Genomic DNA, 23,612 nt, shown 5'->3' with positions numbered 1-23,612 from the left:
ATGAGCAAAACTATGGAAATATTTCAAGGGATTGTTATTTTTTTATTTCATATTCATCATCTCCAACATCACCCCAACATGTGAAAACAGCGAGTTTGTGTTTTGTAGTCAAAAAGATAGATAAGTGTTTCCAATGACATCAACCAATTGGTAGACAATTAGTAGGCAATGCCTACTCATAATTGGTTAAAATCATATGATGCACACCAATGAGGTCATTGGAAACACTTATCTTCCTTCCTTTTTCCCACAAAACATAGAAAACAGGCCATTTTCAGATATGTTGGGGTGCTGCTGGAGATGATGAATATGAAGTTAAATAAATGTAGAAATGTCCCTTTAAAATAAACCCTATTTAATCTATAAAAAAACATTTGTCATAGAAAATAGATGATTTGCAGTATGGATGAAATGGAGGTCATTACCACTAAATAAATGAATAGGGACATTTTAGGTGTGCCACAGAATTTTATATCCCATCAAGTAAAAAAAAGGTTGGAACCCCTGCTCTAGGGAGCCAATTTCAGCAACCTGTCTGTCACACCTGTACCTTGTCATCCTCTCACTCACAGGAAGGGAGGGAACGACGAGAGATTAATGAAGACTTCAATGACTGGAGATAAGAAGGAAGGCAGGGGGAAATGATTGGGACAATGGTGGATAGACAAAAGTGGCTGCTAAGAGGGGATTGAGATATACTGTAGTTAACAGGGAGCTCTCTAGCCTTGTAGCCCGTCTATAGACAGTCCTCTGGGAGCAAACAAAACATATAGAGCCTCTGTCTGCTCTGGATCGACAGTACTGTCAGAGTCATGGGAGAACTAGTGATCAATGGTGTTGGTGTAATAGGTCCTCTTTTCCCATCTTACACTAGTGTGTGTGTGGGGGGGGGGGAGACCAGGACACTTAGGTCAAAGATGAGCTCATGAATAAATAAATTGGCCACAAATAACCAATGGTATTCTGACAGGCCCACAGTGCAGCAACTGTGAATATGTATTGGAGACAGGCGCCACCATGATTTGGAATTCTGCATAAGGTCAATACGGTGCGACATTATTAAAGGCGCCACAAAAATGTCCATGAAAAACATCCCCCGCATATTCATACAAAATAAAGTACAAACACAACAGTCACACACAAACTTCCTCCACTCTCTAACTACAAGTCAGTCTGCTGTGTAGGCTATCTGCTGTGTTTCTTGCCCTTTTTAATAATTCATATGACCCTGTGGGAGTAGCCACTGGCAGTAGTCTGACTCGACCTTTCCTAGAAGAGGACTGAGCACTCCGAGTTCTCCTTGTTTAAGAAGGCCCAGGCATATCACCAACACCTAACCAGAAACAGAGCTTATACAAACTTTCCCATGGGGATTATTCTAAAACAAGCACACAGTCAGAGTCATGGACAAACGCACCGTAACAATGAAGTTAACTTCAGCAAAACAAACTCTGAAGAACAACAAAACTGGAGTGTTGGCTACTGATTACATTTAGCTTATGTCCCCAACTGTACTGTACACCTGCCTAGCTTCATTTGACTTATCTAGGCTTTAATTACACCTCTATGCGTAAATACAGGGGAGTAATAAACTCTCGGCCTGTGCTGAGAGCGGTCACACCCGATTGACTTCGCTGCAATGCTGCAGGTAACGCTTCCTGAGCGGCAGACAGACTGGCAGTCCCACTCCACACCGCAGCTAAACCACTTCTATGCTCGCTTCGAGGCAAGCAACACTGAAGCATGCATGAGAGCACCAGCTGTTCCGGATGACTATGTGATCACGCTCTCCGTAGCCGACGTGAGTAAGACTTTTAAGCAGGTCAACATTCACAAGGCCGCAGGGCCAGACGGATTACCAAGACGTGTACTCCGAGCATGTGCTGACCAACTGGCAAGTGTCTTCACTGACATTTTCAACATGTCCCTGACTGAGTCTGTAATACCAACATGTTTCAAGCAGACCACCATAGTCCCCGTGCCCAAGGACTCTAAGATCACCTGCCTAAATGACTACCGACCCGTAGCACTGACGTCTGTAGCCATGAAGTGCTTTGAAAGGCTGGTCATGGCTCACATCAACAGCATTATCCCAGAAACCCTAGACCCACTCCAATTTGCATACCGCCCCAACAGATCCACAGATGATGCAATCTCTATTGCACTCCACACTGCCCTTTCCCACCTGGACAAGAGGAACACCTACGTGAGAATGCTATTCATTGACTACAGCTCAGCATTCAACACCATAGTGCCCTCTAAGCTCATCACTAAGCTAAGGATCCTGGGACTAAACACCTCCCTCTGCAACTGGATCCTGGACTTCCTGACGGGCCGCCCCCAGGTGGTAAGGGTAGGTAACAACACATCTGCCACACTGATCCTCAACACGGGGGCCCCTCAGGGGTGCGTGCTCAGTCCCCTCCTGTACTCTCTGTTCACCCATGACTGCATGGCCAGGCACGACTCAAACACCATCATTAAGTTTGCCGACGACACAACAGTGGTAGGCCTGATCACCGACAACGATGAGACAGCCTATAGGGAGGAGGTCAGAGACCTGGCCATGTGGTGCCAGGACAACAACCTCTCCCTCAACGTGACCAAGACAAAGGAGATGATTGTGGACTACAGGAAAAAAAAAAGAGGACTGAGCACGCCCCCATTCTCATCGACGGGGCTGTAGTGGAACAGGTTGAGAGCTTCAAGTTCCTTGGTGTCCACATCACCAACGAACTATCATGGTCCAAACACACCAAGACAGTCGTGAAGAGGGCACGACAAAGCCTATTCCCCCTCAGAAGACTGAAAAGATTTGGCATGGGTCCTCAGATCCTCAAAAAATTCTACAGCTACACCATCGAGAGCATCCTGACTGGTTGCATCACCGCCTGGTATGGCAACTGCTTGGCCTCCGACCGCAAGGCACTACAGAGGGTAGTGCGTACGGCCCAGTACATCACTGGGGCCAAGCTTCCTGCCATCCAGGACCTCTATACCAGGCGGTGTCAGAGGAAGGCCCTCAAAATTGTAAAAGACTCCAGCCACCCTAGTCATAGACTGTTCTCTCTGCTACTGCACGGCAAGCGGTACCGGAGTGCCAAGTCTAGGTCCAAAAGACTTCTCAACAGCTTCTACCCCCAAGCCATAAGACTCCTGAACAGCTAATCATGGCTACCCGGACTATTTGCACTGCCCCCCCACCCCATCCTTTTTACGCTGCTGCTACTCTGTTAATTATTTATGCATAGTCACTTTAACTCTACCCACATGTACATATTACCTCAACTAGCCGGTGCCCCCGCACATTGACTCTGCAATGGTACCCCCCTGTATATATAGCCTCCCTACTGTTATTTTATTTTACTTCTGCTCTTTTTTTTCTCAACACTTTTTGTTGTTTTATTTTTACTTTTTTGTTAAAAATAAATGCACTGTTGGTTAAGGGCTGTAAGTAAGCATTTCACTGTGATGTCTGCACCTGTTGTATTCGGCGCATGTGACCAATAAAATTTGATTTGATTTGATTTGAGTAGAGTAGACCCTACCTACACTGAGCAGCACAGCCAAACCCATTCAAAACAAACAGACCACTCCACTAAGGCACCTTGCATAAGTACTCACTGTACACAGTCATCACTCCTCAATGAAGCCTACCTCTGAGTCAACACATCTGCTGTCCATTCCCTCACCTTCTACACAGTGACAGGTAGTGTATGATAAAGAGATATGAACAGACAGGATGGTGGGTGCAGTTGTGACCAGTAGACGGCTCTGTTAATTTATCAGTACAGGTAACTGCCAGAATAAAGGAAACACTTTAGTAAATGAAGGATACAATGTACATTGAAAGCAGATGCTTCCACATAGGTGTGGTTCCTGAGTTAATTAAGCAATTAACATCCCATCATGCTTAGGGTCATGCAAAAGTTGGCATTTATAAAAACTGAACTTGCCGTGAGAAAGTGCTTGTCCTCCAGTAAACTTTAGACCATTCGTACACACAGTTTCTAGTGGTTGAAATATTGCATTGCAAGAAGGCAAAAGTAGCCTTGTGCAAATGGGAAATATATGATGACACTATTATTCATAACAAAAAAACAGGTAGCTAAATATAACAAGATGCAATCATTTGCCGTTAGTGAGAAGAGCGAAAATCGATTTATTGTATCTTTTGATTCTAAAATAATTAGGCATCTATTTTCTATTATTTATTTCATTTCCATGATCATTGCAGAATAAATTCCTAAACTTTCTGACTAATGGTTTCATAATTGCAAAATAGCCTATCGGCCTATAGTGGCTTGCGAAAGTGATTTTTTGGGGGTTTGTATCATTTGATTTACACAACATGCCTACCACTTTGTTTCACAATAAAACATATTTTGCATCTTCAAACAAGAAATAAGACAAAAAAACAGAAAACCTGAGCTTGCATAACTATTCCCCCCCCCCCCCCAAAGTCAATACTTTGTAGAGCCACCTTTTGCAGCAATTACAGCTGCAAGTCTCTTGGGGTATGTCTCTATAAGCTTGGCACATCTAGCCTCTGGGATTTTTGCCCATTCTTCAAGGCAAAACTGCTCCAGCTCCTTCAAGTTAGATGGGTTCCGCTGGTGTACAGCAATCTTTAAGTCATACCACAGATTCTCAATTGGATTGAGGTCTGGGCTTAGACTAGGCCATTCCAAGACATTTAAATGTTTCCCCTTAAACCACTCAAGTGTTGCTTTAGCAGTATGCTTAGGGTCATTGTCATGCTGGAAGGTGAACCTCCGTACCAGTCTCAAATCTCTGGAAGACTGAAACCGGTTTCCCTCAAGAATTTCCCTGTATTTAGCGCATTCCATCATTCCTACAATTCTGACCAGTTTCCCAGTCCCTGCCGATGAAAAACATCCCCACAGCATGATGCTGCCACCACCATGCTTCACTGTGGGGATGGTGTTCTCGGGGTGATGAGGTCTTGGGTTTGCGCCAGACATAGCGTTTTTCTTGATGGCCAAAAAGCTCCATTTTAGTCTCATCTGACCAGAGTACCTTATTCCATATGTTTGGGGAGTGTCCAACATGCCTTTTGGTGAACACCAAACGTGTTTGCTTCTTTTTTCTTTAAGCAATGGCTTTTTTCTGGCCACTCTTCCGTAAAGCCCAGCTCTGTGGAGTGTATGGCTTAAAGTGGTCCTATGGACAGATACTCCAATCTCCGCTGTGGAGCTTTGCAGCTCCTTCAGGGTTATCTTTGGTCTCTTTGTTGCCTCTGATTAATGCCCTCCTTGCCTGGTCTGTGAGTTTTGGTGGGCGGCCCTCTCTTGGCAGGTTTGTTGTGGTGCCATATTCTTTCCATTTTTTAATAATGGATTTTATGGTGCTCCGTGGGATGTTCAAAGTTTCTGATATTTTTTTATAACCCAACCCTGATCTGTACTTCTCCACAACTTTGTCCCTGACCTGTTTGGAGAGCTCCTTGGTCTTCTTGGTGCCGCTTGCTTGGTGGTGCCATCTGCTTAGTGGTGTTGCAGACTCTGGGGCCTTTCAGAACAGGTGTATATATACTGAGATCATGTGACAGATCATGTGACACTTAGATTGCAAACAGGTGGACTTTATTTAACAAATCATGTTACTTCTGAAGGTAATTGGTTGCACCAGATCTTATTTAGGGGCATCATAGCAAAGGGGGTGAATACATATGCACACACCACTTTTCCGTTATTTATTTTTTTGAAACAAGTGATTTTTCTCATTTCACTTCACCAATTTGAACTATTTTGTGTATGTCCATTACATGAAATCCAAATAAAAATCCCTTTCAATTACAGGTTGTAATGCAACAAAATAGGAAAAAATGCCAAGGGGGATGAATACTTTTGCCAGGCACTGTACAACAAGTTAGGATAGGCTGCCATTCATCCCATCTCATTTAATTGGACCCACTTCACAGTAGTAAATAGATTAGCTATTTCAAGTATTTTGCACGGTTCACCTTTTCCATTGACGTTTGTAGGCTACGTCTGAATACTATAAATGTCACATTTCACCTTTTCTGGCCATGGTGAGTTCATATTCCCCAAGTAGCCATACAACAACCATGCGCATCGGTCATTTATTGGACCTATTAGATAGAGCAAAAACTGAAATTATAATAGCCTATGCATCCAAAAAGGAGAGTGGTTCATAACATACAGCAGAATTTAACAGGTGAACAGACAGTTGATCTTTTGCATGGAAGTGCGTAGGCTACCACTGTAAGTAGGCCTACTGTATTCCGAGTAGACAATGTTTCAGAATTCGTGGGCAGTGCAGTATATTTCAGTTCAGGAAAAAGTAAATGCAAAACATTATTGAATTCAAACTATTTGTTTACAGGTCCACAACAATTTGCAATTGTTTGTCTTTCAGAAACAGTCAGATACAGCAAATGTAACTGCAAAAGAAAACATTCTGCCAACACCTCCAAAGACATTTGATCAAGTTCGCAATTTCCTTTCAGAAACGGTCTTGGCCTAATTTCAATACTGACAAAGTATACAGCAAATAAGGGCATTATTTGTATCTGTATTTATTATGGATCCCTATTAGCTGCTGCCAAGGCAGCAGTTACTCTTCCAAAAATTAAGGCAGTTATACAATTTTAAAAACATTACAATAGATTCACAACAGATTTCACAACATTAAGTGTGCGCCCTCAGGCCCCTACTCTGTCCTTTGGTCTGATGAGTCCAAATTTGAAATTTTTGGATCCAACCGCCATGTCTTTGTGAGACGCAGAGTAGGTGAACGGATGATCTCCGCATGTGTGGTTCCCAGCATGGAGGAGGAGGTGTAATGGTGTGGGGGTGCTTTGCTGGTGACACTGTCAGTGATTTATTTAGAATTCAAGGCATACTTAACCAGCATGGCTACAACAGCATTCTTCAGCGATACGCCATCCCATCTGGTTTGGGTTTAGTGGGACTATCATTTGTTTTTCAACAGGACAATGACCCAACACACTTCCAGGCTGTGTAAGGGCTATTTGACTAAGAAGGAGAGTGTTGCATCAGATAACCTGGCCTCCACAATCACCTGACCTCAACCCAATTGAGATGGTTTGGGATGAGTTGGACCGCAGAGTGAAGGAAAAGCAGCCAACAAAGTGCTCAGCATATGTGGGAACTCCTTTAAGACTGTTGGAAACGCATTCCAGGTGAAGCTGGTTGAGAGAATGCCAAGAGTGTGCAAAGCTGTCAATCAAGGCAAAGGGCGCCTACTTTGAAGAATCTAAAATATATTTAGATTTGTTTAACACCTTTTTGGTTACTACATGATTCCATATGTGTTATTTCATAGTTTTGATGTCTTCACTATTATTTTACAATGTAGAAAATAGTAAAAAAATAAAGAAAAACCCTTGAATGAGTAGGTGTGTCCAAACTTTTGACTGGTACTGTACTTGGATGTGTAGTGTCAGTGTTTTTTGCTGGCATGTCATGCCTAAGTTTTCTAATCTTTATTTTTTTTATTTTTTTATTTAACCTTTATTTAACCAGGTAAGCCAGTTGAGAACAGGTTCTCATTTACAACTGCGACCTGGCCAAGATAAAGCAAAGTAGTGCAATAAAAACAACACAGAGTTACATATGGGGAAAAAAAAAAAAACATAAAGTCAGAAATACAACAGAAAATATATATACAGTGTGTGCAAATGTAGCAAGTTATGGAGGTAAGGCAATAAATAGGCTATAGTGCAGAATAATTACAATAGTATTAACACTGGAATGCTAGATGTGCAAGAGATTATGTGCAAATAGAGATACTGGGGTGCAAAAGAGCAAAATAAATAACAATATAGGGATGAGGTAGTTGGGTGGGCTAATTTCAGATGGGCTGTGTACAGGTGCAGTGATCGGTAAGGTGCTCTGACAACTGATGCTTAAAGTTATTGAGGGAGATAAGAGTCTCCAGCTTCAGAGATTTTTGCAATGAAAAAGTAATTAAAGTAGTTGGCAATATCAGTGGGTTTTGTGATGAATGAGCCATCTGATTCACTGAATGATGGAGCGGAGTTTGCTTTTTGCCCAAAATGTCATTTAAGGTGCTTCAAAGCTTTTAAATATAATTCCTTGTCATTTATCTTCGTTTAATAGTGTAGTTTCTTCTTCTTTTTATTCAGTTTAGTCACTTGATTTCTCAATTTGCCAATCGGTTTTACAGCCAGACTTATTTGCCATGTATTTTGCCTCATCCCTCTCAACCATACAATTTTTAAATTCCTCATCAATCCACTGGGATTTAACCATGTTAACAGTCATTTTCTTAATGGGTGCATGCTTATTAGTAACTGGGATAAGCAATTTCATAAATGTGTCAAGTGCAGCATCTGATTGCTCCTAATTACACACCACGGACCAACAATTATTCTTTACATCAACAATATAGGAATCACTCCAACTTATTGTATGACATCTTACACACTATATTAGGCTCAGCCTTCGGAACTTTGGTTTTCCTAGATATATTGCGATCACTACATCCGATGGATTTGTATACTGCTTTCAAACAAATTTCTGCAGCATTGGTAAAGATGTGATCAATACATGTTGATGATTTCATTCCTGTGCTGTTTGTAAATACCCTGGTAGGTTGATTGGTAACCTGAACCAGGTTGCAGGCACTGGTTACAGTTTGAAGCTTTCTCTTGAGTGGGCAGCCTGATAAAATCCAGTTAATATGTAAATCACCCAGAAAATATACCTCTCTATTGATATCACATACTGTATACCATCAAGCATTTCAAACATTATTCAGATACTGACTCTTAGCACTTGGTGGTCTATTGCAGCATCCCACCAGAATGGACTTTAGGTGAGGCAGATGAACCTATAGCCATATTACTTCAACAGTATTTAACACGAGATGATCTAAGCTTTACAGGAATGTGGTTCTGAATATAAAAAACAGCCACACCTCCACCTTTGGCATTTCTGGCTTTTCTGTAGATCTTATAACCATGTATTGCTACCACTGTACCAAAGGTATTATCTAAGTAAGTTTCAGAGATTGTCAGAATATGAATGTCATCCATTACCAGCAAATTATTGATTTCATGACCATTGTTTCTTAAGTTTCATATGTTAACGTGGGCTATTTTTAACACTTTTCTGGGATGCTTGATTGTTTTTCTTGCTTTACAGGGAAGCTTAGCAGAGGTAGACATGCCCAGGTTATTTATGTTAGTACATGGTGAGCTGCACACAGTCGACTTCCTGCTAGGGCACACCGCCTCAGTGCTAAGCATTTGTTTGAGATTGTCACCATGAAAGGTGAATGATGGGTGTTATTCAGGCAGTCATAATGCTTGTTCATGCACGCACAGTTTTACGCTAAGTTTATAAATCTCAATATTTTTTGTTTAAAATGTATGCAACGTTTATAAATGAAGCCCCAGATCTTAACTTAATTGAACACTTATGGGAGATTCTGGAACAACCACCAAGAAGAAAAAAACATGATAAAATTGAGGAAGAATGGTGTCGTATCCCTTCAATATCCTATATTGACACAGAACGCCGCTACAGTAACGTATCGATAGTGAAAATCTTTCAGACAATTTTTAAAAAGTGCTGCATCAGAAGCGTCTACCTTTTCAGACAGTAGAATTCTGCTCAGGCATAGAATGTTCGGTATCTTTTCCATGATAACAATACACGTTGCTGATTGATGTTCTGCTGTGTTGTTTTAAGCTGTTTTTTTTGTTTTTATGGTAGGGTAGCTAGCTGTTTTCTGTCTACCAAATGTCTTTGTATGTCATGGTATTTAACAAACTTTAACATACTTTTTTTAGGAGAGAGGTCTGTGCGCAGGCAGGCAGCATGCAGGCAGCTCAAGATTATTTGATTGACAGTTCTGACCGTCCAGTGATGTACGCAACACTATGTGCACAATTATTAGGCAACTAAATTTAAGCATATCAGGTGATGTGTATTGTGTAATGAGGGAGGGTGTGGCCTAAGGAGATCAACACCCTATATCAAGGTGTGTATAATTATTAGGCAGCTTCTTTTCCTCAGGCAAAATGGGTCAAAAAAGAGATTTAACTTACTCTGAAAAGTCAATACATTTCTGAGGGATGCAGCACTCTTGAAATTACTAAGATATTGGGGCGTGATCACAGAACCATCAAACGTTTTGTTGCAAATAGTCAACAGGGTCGCAAGAACCGTATTGAGAAAGAAAGACCCAAATTAACTGCCAAAGATTTGAGAATAATCAAATGTGAAGCTACCAGGAACCCATTATCCTCCAGTGCTGTCATATTCCACTGAACAAGACACATAAGTTGAAACGTCAAGACTGGGCCAAGAAATATCTGAAGACAGATTTTTCAAAGGTTTTATGGACTGATGAGATGAGTGACTCTTGACGGACCAGATGGATGGGCCCGTGGCTGGATCAGTAACAGGCACAGTGCTCCACTTCGACTCAGACGCCAGCAAGGTGGAGGTGGGGTACTGGTATTGCCTGGTATTATTAAAGATGAGCTAGTTGGACCTTTTCGGGTTGAAGATGGACTCAAACTCAACTCCCAAACCTACTGCGAGTTTTTAGAAGACACTTTCTTCAAGCAGTGGTACAAGAAAAAGTCTGCATCTTTCAAGAAGACCATGATTTTTATGCAGGACAATGCTCCATCGCATGCATCGAAGTACTCCACTGCGTGGCTAGCCAGTAAAGGCCTTAAATGATGAAAGAATAATGACATGGCCCCCTTCCTCACCTGACCTAAACCCTATTGAGAACTTGTGGTCCCTTCTTAAACTGTCGATTTATGGTGAAGGAAAACAGTACACCTCTCTGACCAGTGTCTGGGAGGCTGTGATTGCTGCTGCACAAAAAGTTGATCGTCAACAGATCAAGAAACTGACAGACTCCATGGATGGAAAGCTTATGACTGTTATTGAACAGAAGGGTGGCTATATTGGTCACTGATTCTTTTTTGAAATGTCAGAAATGTTTATTTGTAAATTTTGAGTTTGTTTATTATTCTCACTTTAACAGATGAAAATAAACAAGTGAGATGGGGAAGTTTTCGTTTTTCATTTAGTTGCATAATAATTCTGCACACTAATAGTTGCCCAATAATTGTGCACACATAGATATTCAGGTTTGAGGTTTATTAACATTTTGGATTGACCGAGAGCACTGTAGTTGTTCAATAATAAAATTAATCCTCAAACATACAACTTGCCTAATAATTGTGCACACAGTGTAGTTCCGCTTCTGAAGCAGCATTCCTTTACAGACAAGCAAAATGCCTGTTAAGTGGCGCTTTGAAACTATCTTCAGAGAAGGTTTTGTGTCGGCATTTAAAAAACAGTAGTGTGCCATTACAGAAACAAACATGCCGTAGCCGAGGCGCTTTCAAGACGGCACATTCCATATGTCTGAAAAGGGTACAATAGAGTTACAGACACTTGTAGAATCTATGCCAAGGTGCATTGAAGCTGTTCTGGCCCAACGCCCTAATAAAATATTATGTTGGTTTTCCTTTATTTTGGCAGTTACCTCTACATGAGATTCAATTATTAAACAGGCTGCATCAACAACATTCACTCACCTTTGAGCGTTGCAGAAGCATTTGTGATGAGATGTGAGGGTATACATTAAAATAGTTATCTATTCTTGAGGTTGGGAGTGAGGCTACACAAGGACAGAACTTTGTCCACATAAAACCTGAGGTGAGGTTAACATAGCAGATTGTTCACTCTAGCTCAGCCAAGGTCAACACTGGCTTTAACATCAGTAGAGAGCAATATTCAACCTCAGCTGAGCCATAAAGGAACTATGAGCCACAAGGTCTTCACCCAAGGAGCTTTCTGAGGAAAACTGTGGAGAGAATGAGAATCAATCTCCCTTTGCCACTCCAGACACAGGTAATACATGATTTTGACTCTCACCGACAATAAAGCAAGTCAACCTTTCTTTAGGGACATGATGTATTGAGGAGAAATGCTCATTTCATTCCATCGACTCCCCCATATATCAGTAAGTCTCATATAGTTTGTAATTCTTGAAACATCATTTTGCAGCGCGCTATGCAGCATGAAAAAAAACATTACCTTCATCCTTCATTTGTACAACTTTGAAAAGCTGGTAAAAGGTTATAATAGCACATCTCTGTATTTCCTTTTCCCCTTTTCCTCAGTCCCCGTCCAAAACCTGCATCATAAGGGCAACCTGCCTTAGGGCAGTCAGTGGAAGTCAGAGCAAAGTCATTAATGTGTCGAACAGAGCCAACAACACCGACCACAGTGAAGTCCACATTACAACACATTGTTACAAGGGTCGTTTGTACAGCACTTTCTCATTATTTCCTAGTGGTTATTTAATGGACTAGTCCTTGAGGTGGTATTCCAGATAATGTGCTGAGAAAACACCTGCATGGACAGATAAAAATAAAATAAAAATAAATTAGTTTTACCGCTGTTGAGTGCCTTTAGTATATGTGCATAAGATACCCTACCTACTGACCTCAGGTAACCCCCACTAAAGGAAGCTAAATGGTATATCTCAACACAAGTACTTTGCATGTGTGTTTTTCGTTGAGTGTTTATTGTTGTGTGTGTGTGTGTGTGTGTGTGGTAGAGTCAGATTGGGACAGGTCCTACTGTGCTGGCTGCCATTGAGCAGGATGTCCCTGAGGTAAGGAAAGTACAATAGTGATTACAGCAAGGGGGGTCAAAGTACGGCCCGCGTATCCGGCCCACCGGGAATTCAATCCTGCACGTGAGACATTTTTTAAATGTATTAAATATAATTAAATTTAAGTTATGATTTTTGGCCTAAAATGACTAATTCCATGATATACAAACAACCTCCAATAGATGGCGCTGTAGCCTGGCAGCGCGCTCTGTATTTGGGCCTAGTCAGATTCAGAATGCGCTCAGTCATCATAGCCACTATTGCTTGACGACTTTTGACATGAAACATGAGCGCAGCGAAAATGAGAAAAGTGGACTCTGAATGTCATGTGTTTAAAGAAGAATGGACAGCAAAATACTTTTGAAAGAGCGTATGGTGGAGACTGCTGGTATACTTTGTCCTGAGAGTAAAAGCCAATTCGAGAAAATTAGCTTATCACACGGAACCATCACCAGGCACGTGGAAGTGATAGGTGAGAAGCAGATGGCTTCTATCTTTTTTCTAGAGTACTGACATCAGACACCGCTCAACTTTTAATTTTTGTCAGAGGAATAAATGAGAACTTTGAAATAACAGAAGAACTTCTTGTGATGGAATCAATGATGGGAACAACCAGGGGCTCTGACTTATATGACAGGGTGTCTGCCTGCTTGGAAACAATGAATCTACGTGGAGCAAACTGACAAACGTCACAACAGATGGATCACCAAATCTAACCGGTAGAAACATTGGCCTACTAAAAAGATTACAAGACAAAGTAAAAGAAGAAAGCCCTAACTCGGAGGAATTGATATTTCTTCACTGTATTATTCATCGGGAAACCCTGTGTAAAAGTGTGTTAAAGCTGGAAAATGTTGTCAAAGTGCATGTAAAACTTTATACGGGCAAGGGGGCTTAACCATCATCAGTTCATTCAGCTGCTCAATGACACAGGGGCAGAACACCAGGACTTGTTGTACCATTCAAATGTGCGCTGGCTAAGCCTGGGAAATGTATTTCGCCGTGTGTGGGAACTGAGAGGGGAGATAGGTATGTTCCTTGATACGGTAGGTAAAGCTGACGACTTCTCTGAGTTGAAAGACACAGACTGGTTGGGCGACTTTGCTTTCGGTGTGGACATATTGGGGCATCTGAACGATGTAAATGTGAAACTGCAGGGAAAGTGTTTTTGTGCATGAACTGTATTCCAACGTGAAAGCATTCAAGGCCAAACTTATGTTGTTCTCCAGACAAAGTTTCCCCGCCGCTTCTCAGACTTCACCAAGATTGAGACTGAGCTGGAGCTTGTATCATGCCCCCTGTCTTTCGACAGTGAGAAAGCACCTCCAGACACACAATTGGAGCTCATCGACATCCAATGTGACAGTGCTTTGAAGGAGAAGTACAAAACAGCAACAATAGACCAGTTCTATGGCTCACTGAATGAAACAAAGTTTCCAAACATTAAAAAGCACGCCCAAAGGATGCTTGTTTTATTCGGGTCAACATATGTGTGTGAACAAATGTTCTCAGTCATGAATTACAACAAATCCTGTCACAGGTCAAATTTAACAATGACCACTTGTCAGCTGTTCTGAGAATCTCTACATCAAAGATCACACCAGACTTTGATGCCCCTGCCAAGAGAGGTGACCAGACCCATTGTTCACATTAAGACTTGAATAACCGTGACTGGGGTAGGCAAGGATTATGCTTTTTCATGGTGATGGTTATGCAGTGAGAATTATCCAGCAATGCACTTGGATACAGGTAATAACTAATCAGTCAGATTTGGGCTGAGGTGATTGGATAACTGTAAATATGGCTCACAATGGAGATGATAATTGTTCCTTAATATGCTTTCAAAAACAGACCATTCCAAATTAAAAGAATGCTCTTAACATATGTTTCACTCAAATTTTAGAATAGTTTGTTAGCTGTTACATTTTGCATCTATTTTTAAGTTTGCATATTGTGACTAAGTTTGATTGTACTTTACAAGGGCAGAGATGCAGGATCTGTGTGTGTGTGTTTGACTATGATGTTATAAATTATATCAATTTTCTGAACATTTTGTTCACAAAAAACATGGGTAGAGATGGTACCAGGGTAGAATTGTTCTGCAAGCATATGTACACCTACAGTACACTAGTAGTTGCGTGTCAATGTGAAAATGAATAAAGGCTTCACTTGTTTTGTCACGCATACAGCATGTGGCCCTTGAGCCAAAAGGTTTTCCCACCCCTTGATTAGAGGGTCTCAGATGGGGAGCGAAGTAGGGGAGGGGAGAGTGTGTGTGTGTGGTGGGGGGGGGGTTAAGGGCTATTCTGAGTATATACCATCACACCCCTCCATCCCCTCTGAAATCAGACACCTTGCCTGCCCTTCAGCAGAAGGAAGTAGCGTTCCAGTGGCGTTGACAGTCTGCTGTAGTGTCTGTGGACAGGGTGATTAGGGGCAGTCAAAACAGAATTCTCTATTGGTTTGGCTGCTGAGCTCCTGGGAGACAGGACTGAGAATGGATGGAGTAAATAGTGACTCTCCAGGGGACAACAGAATGAGACAGTCTGGAACTCTGCCTTAGCAGACTATACTCATGACAAGAAGACCAGGAAATTTAACTCTCATTCTGACAAACTGTCTCTCACAGACATCTCCTATGCCCAAGTAAGGATTATCTACAGTATAACACAATCTCAGACACGCGTGCATGGGTACACACACACACTGAACCCATACTAACTCACCGATATCTACAGCATGAATAACCTCACCATGAATAACTTTGCCTCCCTTCACTAATCAATCAACATGACAGATACATTATTAGTGCAGAGAAGTTAGGGATCTAATAACACTTTAAATTATTGGAATATTACAAGATTTCATTTCGTTCTCAGTCTACAGCCTAATAAAAAGCTGCCTTAAGATTGGCTCTGTAATTGTGCTGAAAGAGATTCAAATCAATCTGTGTACAAACATAATTACCCTTAAATCCAGTACATAAAAGCTGACTGAGCATGAACTTGGACAGACCCCAGCCCTCCCGGGTCCCCAAACAGTTTTGAGGTTTTACCTGAAATTGTAGTAACAGCTGGTTACATTCTGTACATGTCGCAGTGTTGTTGTTGCTAGACTGCACTGTGCCACCGAGGTCCAGGCAAGTAGGAACTACCCAGGGAATTATTAACATTTTCAGTCGCAATTTGCTTTTACCTCATATGACTGCCATGATATTGATCAAATGAAGCCTGGTTTGTTCTATGGTAACTTTAATGCGGTAGCTAGTGTAAGCTTAAGAGCGCCTATCTAGCTATGGTTCAGCTAAACGTCAGCATTCAGCTACTGCCAGCACGTTTATGTGAAGATGCAGAAATTATTCTGTTTAGCTAGCTAGCTAACGTTACCTAGCTGTGTAGCCTATATTATAATATGAACGACACTGTATGATAACGTTACTGTACTTTTATAGTCGTATGGGAGGGGTGCTAACATTACTTGATCATGAAGCATGTTTTTAGCTTTTAGCTAGCAGGAGTCAGCAGTGTATTGTCAGCTACCTTAGAAAATAAACCCTTTATTTGTCTGCACATGCTTGTGGATTGTTGCATTATTCAAGAGCGTAATATGGTTTGGTTGCATTATTTAATATTGTAATACGTTTTAGAAGAAAAATTGCTTGGATTGTTAAATAGTTTATGCTAACTGGCTAGTGGCTATTGTGATATTTACGGTCAATTTGAGCTGCGGACCAAGAACGTTGTGTTGCCAGCCACAACGAAAGGTAAGGCAAGGATGTAACTTGAATTGAAAAGTAGAAATCTCTTTCGGAATTCCGCTCCTCAGACTCTCCTTAATCTCTCGTAGTGGGAATAGGGCCTAAAATCAGCCCCCACTTCACACTCTCTGATAGACGAGACCCCAGCCGCTGGCCACGTACTCCCTCTCTCACCCCCCAGAGCTCAGAATAGGGTGATCTCTTCTACATGACAGCCCAATGCATACACCCATCCAACATTTCCCCTTCTCTCACACTAATCCTCGTAATACATCTAAAAGATCATTACTCAATTCAAAAGGACCCCAGGCGTAAACACACTGTACCATCTATAACATCCAAAAATCTAAACAAGAAATTACATAAGACTGAGTGTGTGTGAGAGAAAGAGAGGCCTGAGTGATTATAGCCTCTCCTTTGGCCCCCCCTTTCGGCAATAGCTCAGTGTTGAAACAGAGCTCCACTACATAGGCTTATATGTACTGTAAGTGATGAGTGATAATTTGTCAAATGTGATGAGCTGTAATTGGCAAGTACTGTACATGCAGAGTATTTAGCAATCAACAGATATATTGCCTGTGAGGTGATATTATAGGGTGTGTTGACGTAATGGTTGGGACTTAATAAATGAGTAATACATGTGTTTTTACAGTAGCCTACAAGTGAAGTAGGGCTATTTGCATGATGTGGTTATGGTTTGGTTGGGTTACCTGTGAAGTGGTGCTGGTTGGTGCTGACCCGAGTGTTGCAACAGAGGTGGAGCATAGCTAGCATGGTAATGATCATCACCACACTCTGGAGGAGCAGAGTCAGTTCAAACTGCTTCCCTATCCTGTAGGTAGACAACATTACAGTAACTAATCAAAACAGTGTCTGCACAGACAATGCTCACTTCCTCTAACCACACTTTAGTTTTTTTTATCCATATGTTTAAAGTAAACACGTTAAACATGCAAATTGCTGTATGCTCCCAAGTGATTTGTTTCAACATGTGAGTGAGTATACAATAGTTTATTCTGTTCTCTTTGAACTGTTTGCTCTGCACAGCACCTGGCAGTTTCACTGGATGTGTACACTGTGCATATGCCCAATGTAATCAGTCCCAGTGACCCCTCTCGCCCCTGGCCTCACCAGAAGAAGATGCGTAGGATGTTGGCGATGAGCAGCAGCAGGCAGACACGGGTGGAGAATCCCTCAGTGTTGCTGCTCCTCTGGATCTCCTGGTACTGAGGCACGTAGGGCAGGGCCCCTCCAAACACCATCACACAGGAGGCCAGCCACGACAGCAGGGTACACGAGCCCTCCATGTCCTCCTCCTGGATGTCCACCTCAATTTCCATCTCTAGCTAGGGCCTCACAGATGGCCGCCTGGCCTCAGTTACACCCAGCGCTGTGGAGTGGACAAACAGATACTCCTGATGATGACCAAGCTTAGAAACAAATAACATGTGTTGTTAGAGAACTTTGCTTTCACCCTCTTGTACCTTCAAAAACAGAGTTACCAACAAACCGTACGCACCATCTCCCACTCAGTTAAGACTGAAGCTGACTATCAGTAATCACAAAGACTCGACAACAATTCTTTAAAAAAAAGGTCCAATGCGCCTGTTTTCATCTCAATATCAAATCATTTCTGGGTAACAACCTTACTGTGATTATCAATTAAAATTGTCAAAAAGACACAAAAATAGTTTCTTTGCAAAGAGACAAGTATTTTGCTAAGACTGTCTGGGAGTGGTCTGAGTGGGGAGGGGAAAACTGAAAACTAGCAGTGATTGGCAGAGAGGTTTGGAACTCTTTCTTATTAACTAATTTACCACCTGGTGATTTCACCAAGCAAGCCAAAACTCCAGCCCACCAAAACAGGCTGAAATTTCAGGCGGCCTTTTCAAAGAGCTCTTACACTAAAAAGGGCATTATCATTTTCACAATGGCGAACGTGCATAAGGATGACAGAATTCCGATATGACGTCTTTGTTCTAGCACTATCCACTACGTTTTTCAACTAAGGCGCGCGATATGGTTAAATGTGCCAATACATCAGCACAATCTACTTCGTTTTTTCAAATTGCCAGCATCTTGAAGATAAAATGGAGATCATGTATACTCTGCTAATGATCATACAAAAAAAGTAAGTAACGGAGAGCAATGTACAATACGGCGAACTGAGCAAAACAAGGAATTTATAGTAAGTGCATGGGGGCCGCAATCTTTATACACCTCCGGTATTTCACAGTATTATTCCAACCTCAGTGTAGAAATATATATAACACAGGAAAATAACATTTTTGACTGCATTGGGCCTTTAAAACATGAGTCACCTTGCCACCCACACCCATTCTCTCACACCCTGATCTGAATGAAGGATATCCAAAAAAGCCCTCTAGTAATATGCCAATGTCACAAACCTGCAAAGAGACCAAGGTTTTCCTCTAAGCAACACTGCTATATCATAACTCTGAAGACAGACCCTCTGACACACTCTGCCTTGTATGTCTCTTTGCTGGAACACAGAACTGCTGCTAAAGGTTTTAAAGCTTTGAGAATGCAAATATTTCCAGAACAGTCCATGAGCTGTTACTATTGTCCTTCCATTTTACAGAGAACATTACTACTATACATATCACTACACTTGAGCCATTGCCTTTTCCATAGAGAGCATTCTTGAGGGGATAAGACAGATAATGCTCTTTCTCTTACTAGTCCTCCATCTACATAAAATGCAGCACGTTGTCTTAATATTTGCAGAAGCTTTGCCAAATATGGAGTCCTCCTAAATATAATCCATACAGAACTGCCAGTATTTACATTGGGGAAACATTCTTATTTTCTAAGTTTTCCCTCTCTTTGGCCCAATCGCTCAAATGACTTTTTAGAGCGTAGAGTAAAACAAAAACTCACCTTTTTCCCTAGGCAGCCAGGGGAAGAATATTGAAACAACAAAATGTAACAATGCTCTTTCTGTAAAAAGAGCTCTTTAGGGTGTGCTGAAGAAAATATGGCTGTTGAACTGTTCCAAGCAATGCAAACCACAAGGCCCATATTGATGCAATGTTCACAGTTGACTTAATACTACTTCCTCATGTCTCCACAGAGTGACTGATAGAGACATCTAGAGGATAAACAGAGATACTTAATTACCTTGACACATCGGTTTCTCTGTATAACTCAGCTCTACTAAGTGTCATTAAGTGTGACATGATTTCTACCAGATCATGTCACACTTCCAGTATTCCTCTCAATGAAACATTCAGTAGTTGGACAGCAGGCAGTATAGGAAGAGGGAACTGGGAATACAGAAAGAGGGTGACATTTCACAGGCAATAGATACTTTGGTGACATTCAAAGTCTATCAGTGGACATACACATTTTGTCATTTTGTAACGGACAGTTCATTAGGCTGCATAGAGTGTAATGTGAAACGTGACTGTGTAAGAGCTCCAAGACATTAAAACTGCGCTAAAGGTCACTAGAAGTTTAATGTTCTTTGCTTACTTTTTCAGTTGAACATTAAGCTACAGCGAATAACTTTGATAGCCTATCCAATAATACTCATCAGAAAATGTTCCAGTGTTTTCTTTACCATATGCTTTTAAGCTACAGAGTTTAGGTGGCCTTTCATTCATTGTCTTTGTTAAACTAGGATACCTTTATTTGGAAGACTTGGGCAAAACAGAAAAAAACACTTATGTTAAGTAAAGTATGAAGGGGTTGGGCTTCAACATGCCTCAACATACAGTAGGTTATTTTACCTATGGCTAGTTGCATGAAAAATTCCAACTATTCTAAAATGCCTGTACATCCCAAAATCTGTACAAATTATAAAGTGAAGAAACCAGTTTGTGTCTTGAGGAGTAAAGAACATCTCCCAGCAATGGATTCCATCTCAGAATAGCATCTCAATTTAAATCCTTTGGTACATTGACTAAACACCTGGCAGAAGCTGTCCTTGAGATAATATTCCCGGGGCGATGTAGTAAGTAAACTGTAAATCGACAGGATAATAAACTGGTGAAAGAAAAAATTACCAAAGGATACAAGACCATAGAAGAAAATATAGTTATAGCGTGCGCACCGATAGACGGCCATTGACAGTTTCGCTTGGGTCAAATTGATGTACATTGTGTACAATAAGAAAAAAAGTGCAAATTTTCCTTTAGGTTTTAGACAGATTGCCTACCTGCATGGTCGGTCACGCGTATGGTGTTCAAATATCCTGAACAATGACTCAATAGCCTAGAAAGTCAGTAAAAGTATACTTTCTATATACTTCAAATATACTGCGGTTGCAGACGTTGTTCACCACTGAACATACCTCTTCAATTCACGCGCAGATTCATTGCAACTCCTCAGTCACGCGCGCCAACTTGTTCATAGACAATTACAGATCTACGGTTTACAGTATACTGTAGTCTTCACAATTTGACTTCAACCAACGCAACTATTGGCTATGGGAAAACATCACTGGGAGTCACTGCATGACACACACAATGATGATTCGTTTCTCAAATATGGTGTCTTTTATTGTCACATTACAATGTCGTTTACAGTGTTCTGAGCCCCCCTAATTTGTACACTCGTGAAAGCCACGGTATTAAAATCAGTGTAGCCAGGTTATGAGGCTCTGCATACAAAAAAAGACTATGTTCCACAATAATCCATTCCGTCAGTATCCTGCTTCAGTGTTCTCGCGAGACAACATGTTTTGCATCTAGAGCTACTGGGAGGGAAAGGGATCCTGAATTTATTTCAACCAAAACTATTTTTCAGCTAATTAGAGTTCATTTTACACCACTTCATTACACGCGTATCGTGCACAGGAAAAACATGGCAGAAACGGATCCAAAGTCAGTTCAGGACCTTACCAATGTGGTGAGTATATTACATTGACAGTGTCGCTAGCTAGCTGGCTAGCTAGCTAACACCATTCACCCAGGCTTGGAATGGATATTTTTCAATGTGCATTAGCCAAGGATTTCAATAGCCAGTAGCCAACATTGGATCGTACGAAACAGCTCGATAGTAGTGAATCGAACTCTACAAAGATCAGCAAAATAGCTCATCACCACCAATAGCTCCTACTGCTGTCGCTACATCTCCCATGATCATTATGCATAGCTTGCTAGCTAATGTAAAGAAAATGATCACAAAACGACCAGTTTGTATGTGCTTTGAATCATGCAAAAATAAAAGGTCTACCAAATTATTCTGAATTGATCCCAAACCAGCTGTGCAGTATAGGCTAATTTGTCTTTTGGACTATCTTCATAAATTGCATGCAAGAAGGGTCACATTTGGTCATTGAATACCGGTAGACTAGATATAACATCAGCCTGTTTTATGTTTGTACTGCTCTCTAAACTGTGCTCTCTTATGTTAGGTCCAGACGTTGCTGCAACAGATGCAGGACAAGTTCCAGACCATGTCCGACCAGATCATCGGGAGAAATATCCTTCCAGACAACTCAGAGCTGTTCAGTTATTAGTAAAGTACACTGATCACGAAAGGGGACAGCAACATCCCCCACATTTTTAGGAAACTTGGGAAGGGCCTAGGTCTTTCAAATCATAAGGCCCATTTATAAATAGGGGTGTCATACGGTCACACCCTCATTATACCCATTTTATTGCCAAACAACTGTCTTTAGTCCATTTTGATGTTTCTTTTTACATAAGCTAATTTGTAAAATATTTCTGGTAGCACTTTACATTACAGCACAGAATGAAGCAGTAATAACATGGTAATAGTATAGTAGTGCATAGGAGGAATACATTAGATATGTCTTACCAGTTGTAGTAAGAATATTGGCTGGGGAGTATCTGTGGGTGGTCATCATTCATGTTATTATGAAGAGACATTCCAGCCAGCACATCCCACTGGTCAGTGTTATCCACAGGCCCATTATGGGCCAACCCATTGTCTTCCTTAACCATGTTTACTCGATGAGATGAGCACCCGCATTGATGACCTGGAGAAAAACATTGCCGACCTCATGACCCAGGCGGGCGTGGAGGAGATAGAAGGGGTCAAAGAACCACAGGTGAAAGAAGGACAAGGGTCATGAAGGTAATCTGACGGCATCTTAATACATGTTTTCTATTTCTGTATGTTGTCAATGGATTATCATTAGTACTCACCTTCTGGCACTCATCCCTGTATCCAAGTCAGTAGTAGTCCTGGATTTACAAAAGTACGATTTTAGGTGAAAGAAAAGGTCTTAGCTGCGTAAATAGCCTTGCTGGTGAACATATATATTTTCCATTCAGAAAATGTCACATGGGTAGCATTTACATGCCTAACTTAAATTATAGTTTAGGCCTACCTTTTGATGTCACTACAATTTCTCTGAACTTCCTTTTGACTTGATGTTAAGTTCTTCGTAGGTCTATAGGTAGATTATGATTGCAGTTAGGAACCGTAAAAAATTGCTGCCATTTTCCTAAATTAATTAAGTCTGGAAAAGTTAATGTCTCTCCCATACAGTAGATAAGTGTATGCTCAACCAACTAAAAAAAAGTGTCAATTACAGGTTGCCAAGTAACAAGATGTCAAGGACTTTCTTCAGGAGCAGCATACTTTTCCACTGTAACCATTAACTATTTTGATTTGGCGTGTTGTGGAGTGCTTTTTTATATTGACTATTGTAATAAAAGTAACAGTTCTTATGTAGTGACTTGAAGATTTATTTGTAAATGAGTATTTCTCAGAACTTTTCAGCCCTATGAGTAATGGTTGATTTAAGTATATAGTAGAAGGTGTGCCAAGTGGAATGCATTCCAAATTCAACTGACTTTGTTCTATTAAAGTTATTTAATACAAACCAATCTTAAAACAGTCTCATTCTTAGAAATAACAAATCAACATATTGGTTTTTCTTGTTTGCTTGTTTTTAAAAACAGCCTGAATGCCCTGAACCTATCCTATGGGGCTCCGACAGATGTGCCTCCATGTGTACATTTGGATAATGTCACAGAGCAGGGTTCCCCAACTGGCACCACGCAGGCCAAATTTGGCCCTCCAAGGTTTATTTTCTATTGTTGGAAAAAACCCAGCAAATCAACTCCACTGATTTTAATTTAGGAAATCTTTACCAAAGTATTCCCACGCACAATAGAGAGAGAGATGTGATCGTTTCAAATGTAACCAAATATTATATCTGTTTAGGCTTCTT

General features: G+C 41.1%; 2 protein-coding genes across 3 annotated transcripts in view; one reads left to right on the top strand and one right to left on the bottom strand.

Annotated features, from left to right (window-relative positions):
* The window catches only part of LOC311134459 (solute carrier family 66 member 2-like), a 100,561-nt gene extending 79,468 nt beyond the window's left edge, over nt 1-21,093 (bottom strand). Inside the window, exons 1-3 of one of the 2 annotated variants that reach the window (XM_084168141.1) lie at nt 20,757-21,093; nt 17,573-17,831; nt 17,152-17,273 (exon numbers count right to left, since the gene is read on the bottom strand). In XM_084168141.1, the coding sequence (XP_084024267.1) occupies nt 17,152-17,273; nt 17,573-17,781 (331 nt within the window). In that variant the 5' untranslated portion in view covers nt 17,782-17,831; nt 20,757-21,093. Of the gene's footprint in view, nt 1-17,151; nt 17,274-17,572; nt 17,832-20,621 lie in introns of both variants that reach the window. The other variant, XM_084168140.1, reaches the window with a different exon arrangement.
* Nucleotides 21,094-21,128: 35 nt separating this feature from the next.
* LOC311134436 (heat shock factor-binding protein 1-like) lies at nt 21,129-23,265 on the top strand. The gene is made up of 4 exons (XM_084168117.1): nt 21,129-21,313; nt 21,822-21,888; nt 22,381-22,507; nt 22,971-23,265. The coding sequence occupies exons 1-3, from the start codon at nt 21,269-21,271 to the stop codon at nt 22,503-22,505; spliced, it is 237 nt and encodes a 78-aa protein (XP_084024243.1). The 5' UTR covers nt 21,129-21,268; the 3' UTR covers nt 22,506-22,507; nt 22,971-23,265.
* Nucleotides 23,266-23,612: the final 347 nt, after the last annotated feature.

This window comes from Coregonus lavaretus (genome assembly GCF_964263955.1).
Source record: "Coregonus lavaretus genome assembly, chromosome: 9".
In the NCBI taxonomy this organism is placed as follows: domain Eukaryota; kingdom Metazoa; phylum Chordata; class Actinopteri; order Salmoniformes; family Salmonidae; genus Coregonus; species Coregonus lavaretus.
Note: the sequence above shows the minus strand (reverse complement) of the source record. Positions and strands in the feature narration are given on the sequence as shown.

Excerpts from the sequence above, each read along its gene's own strand:
- LOC311134436 (XM_084168117.1), top strand. The coding sequence starts at position 21,269 with ATGGCAGAAACGGATCCAAAGTCAGTTCAGGACCTTACCAATGTG. Across the intron at positions 21,314-21,821 it reads TTCAGGACCTTACCAATGTG|GTCCAGACGTTGCTGCAACA; the intron begins GTGAGTATATTA and ends CTCTTATGTTAG. Across the intron at positions 21,889-22,380 it reads CGACCAGATCATCGGGAGAA|TCGATGAGATGAGCACCCGC; the intron begins ATATCCTTCCAG and ends AACCATGTTTAC.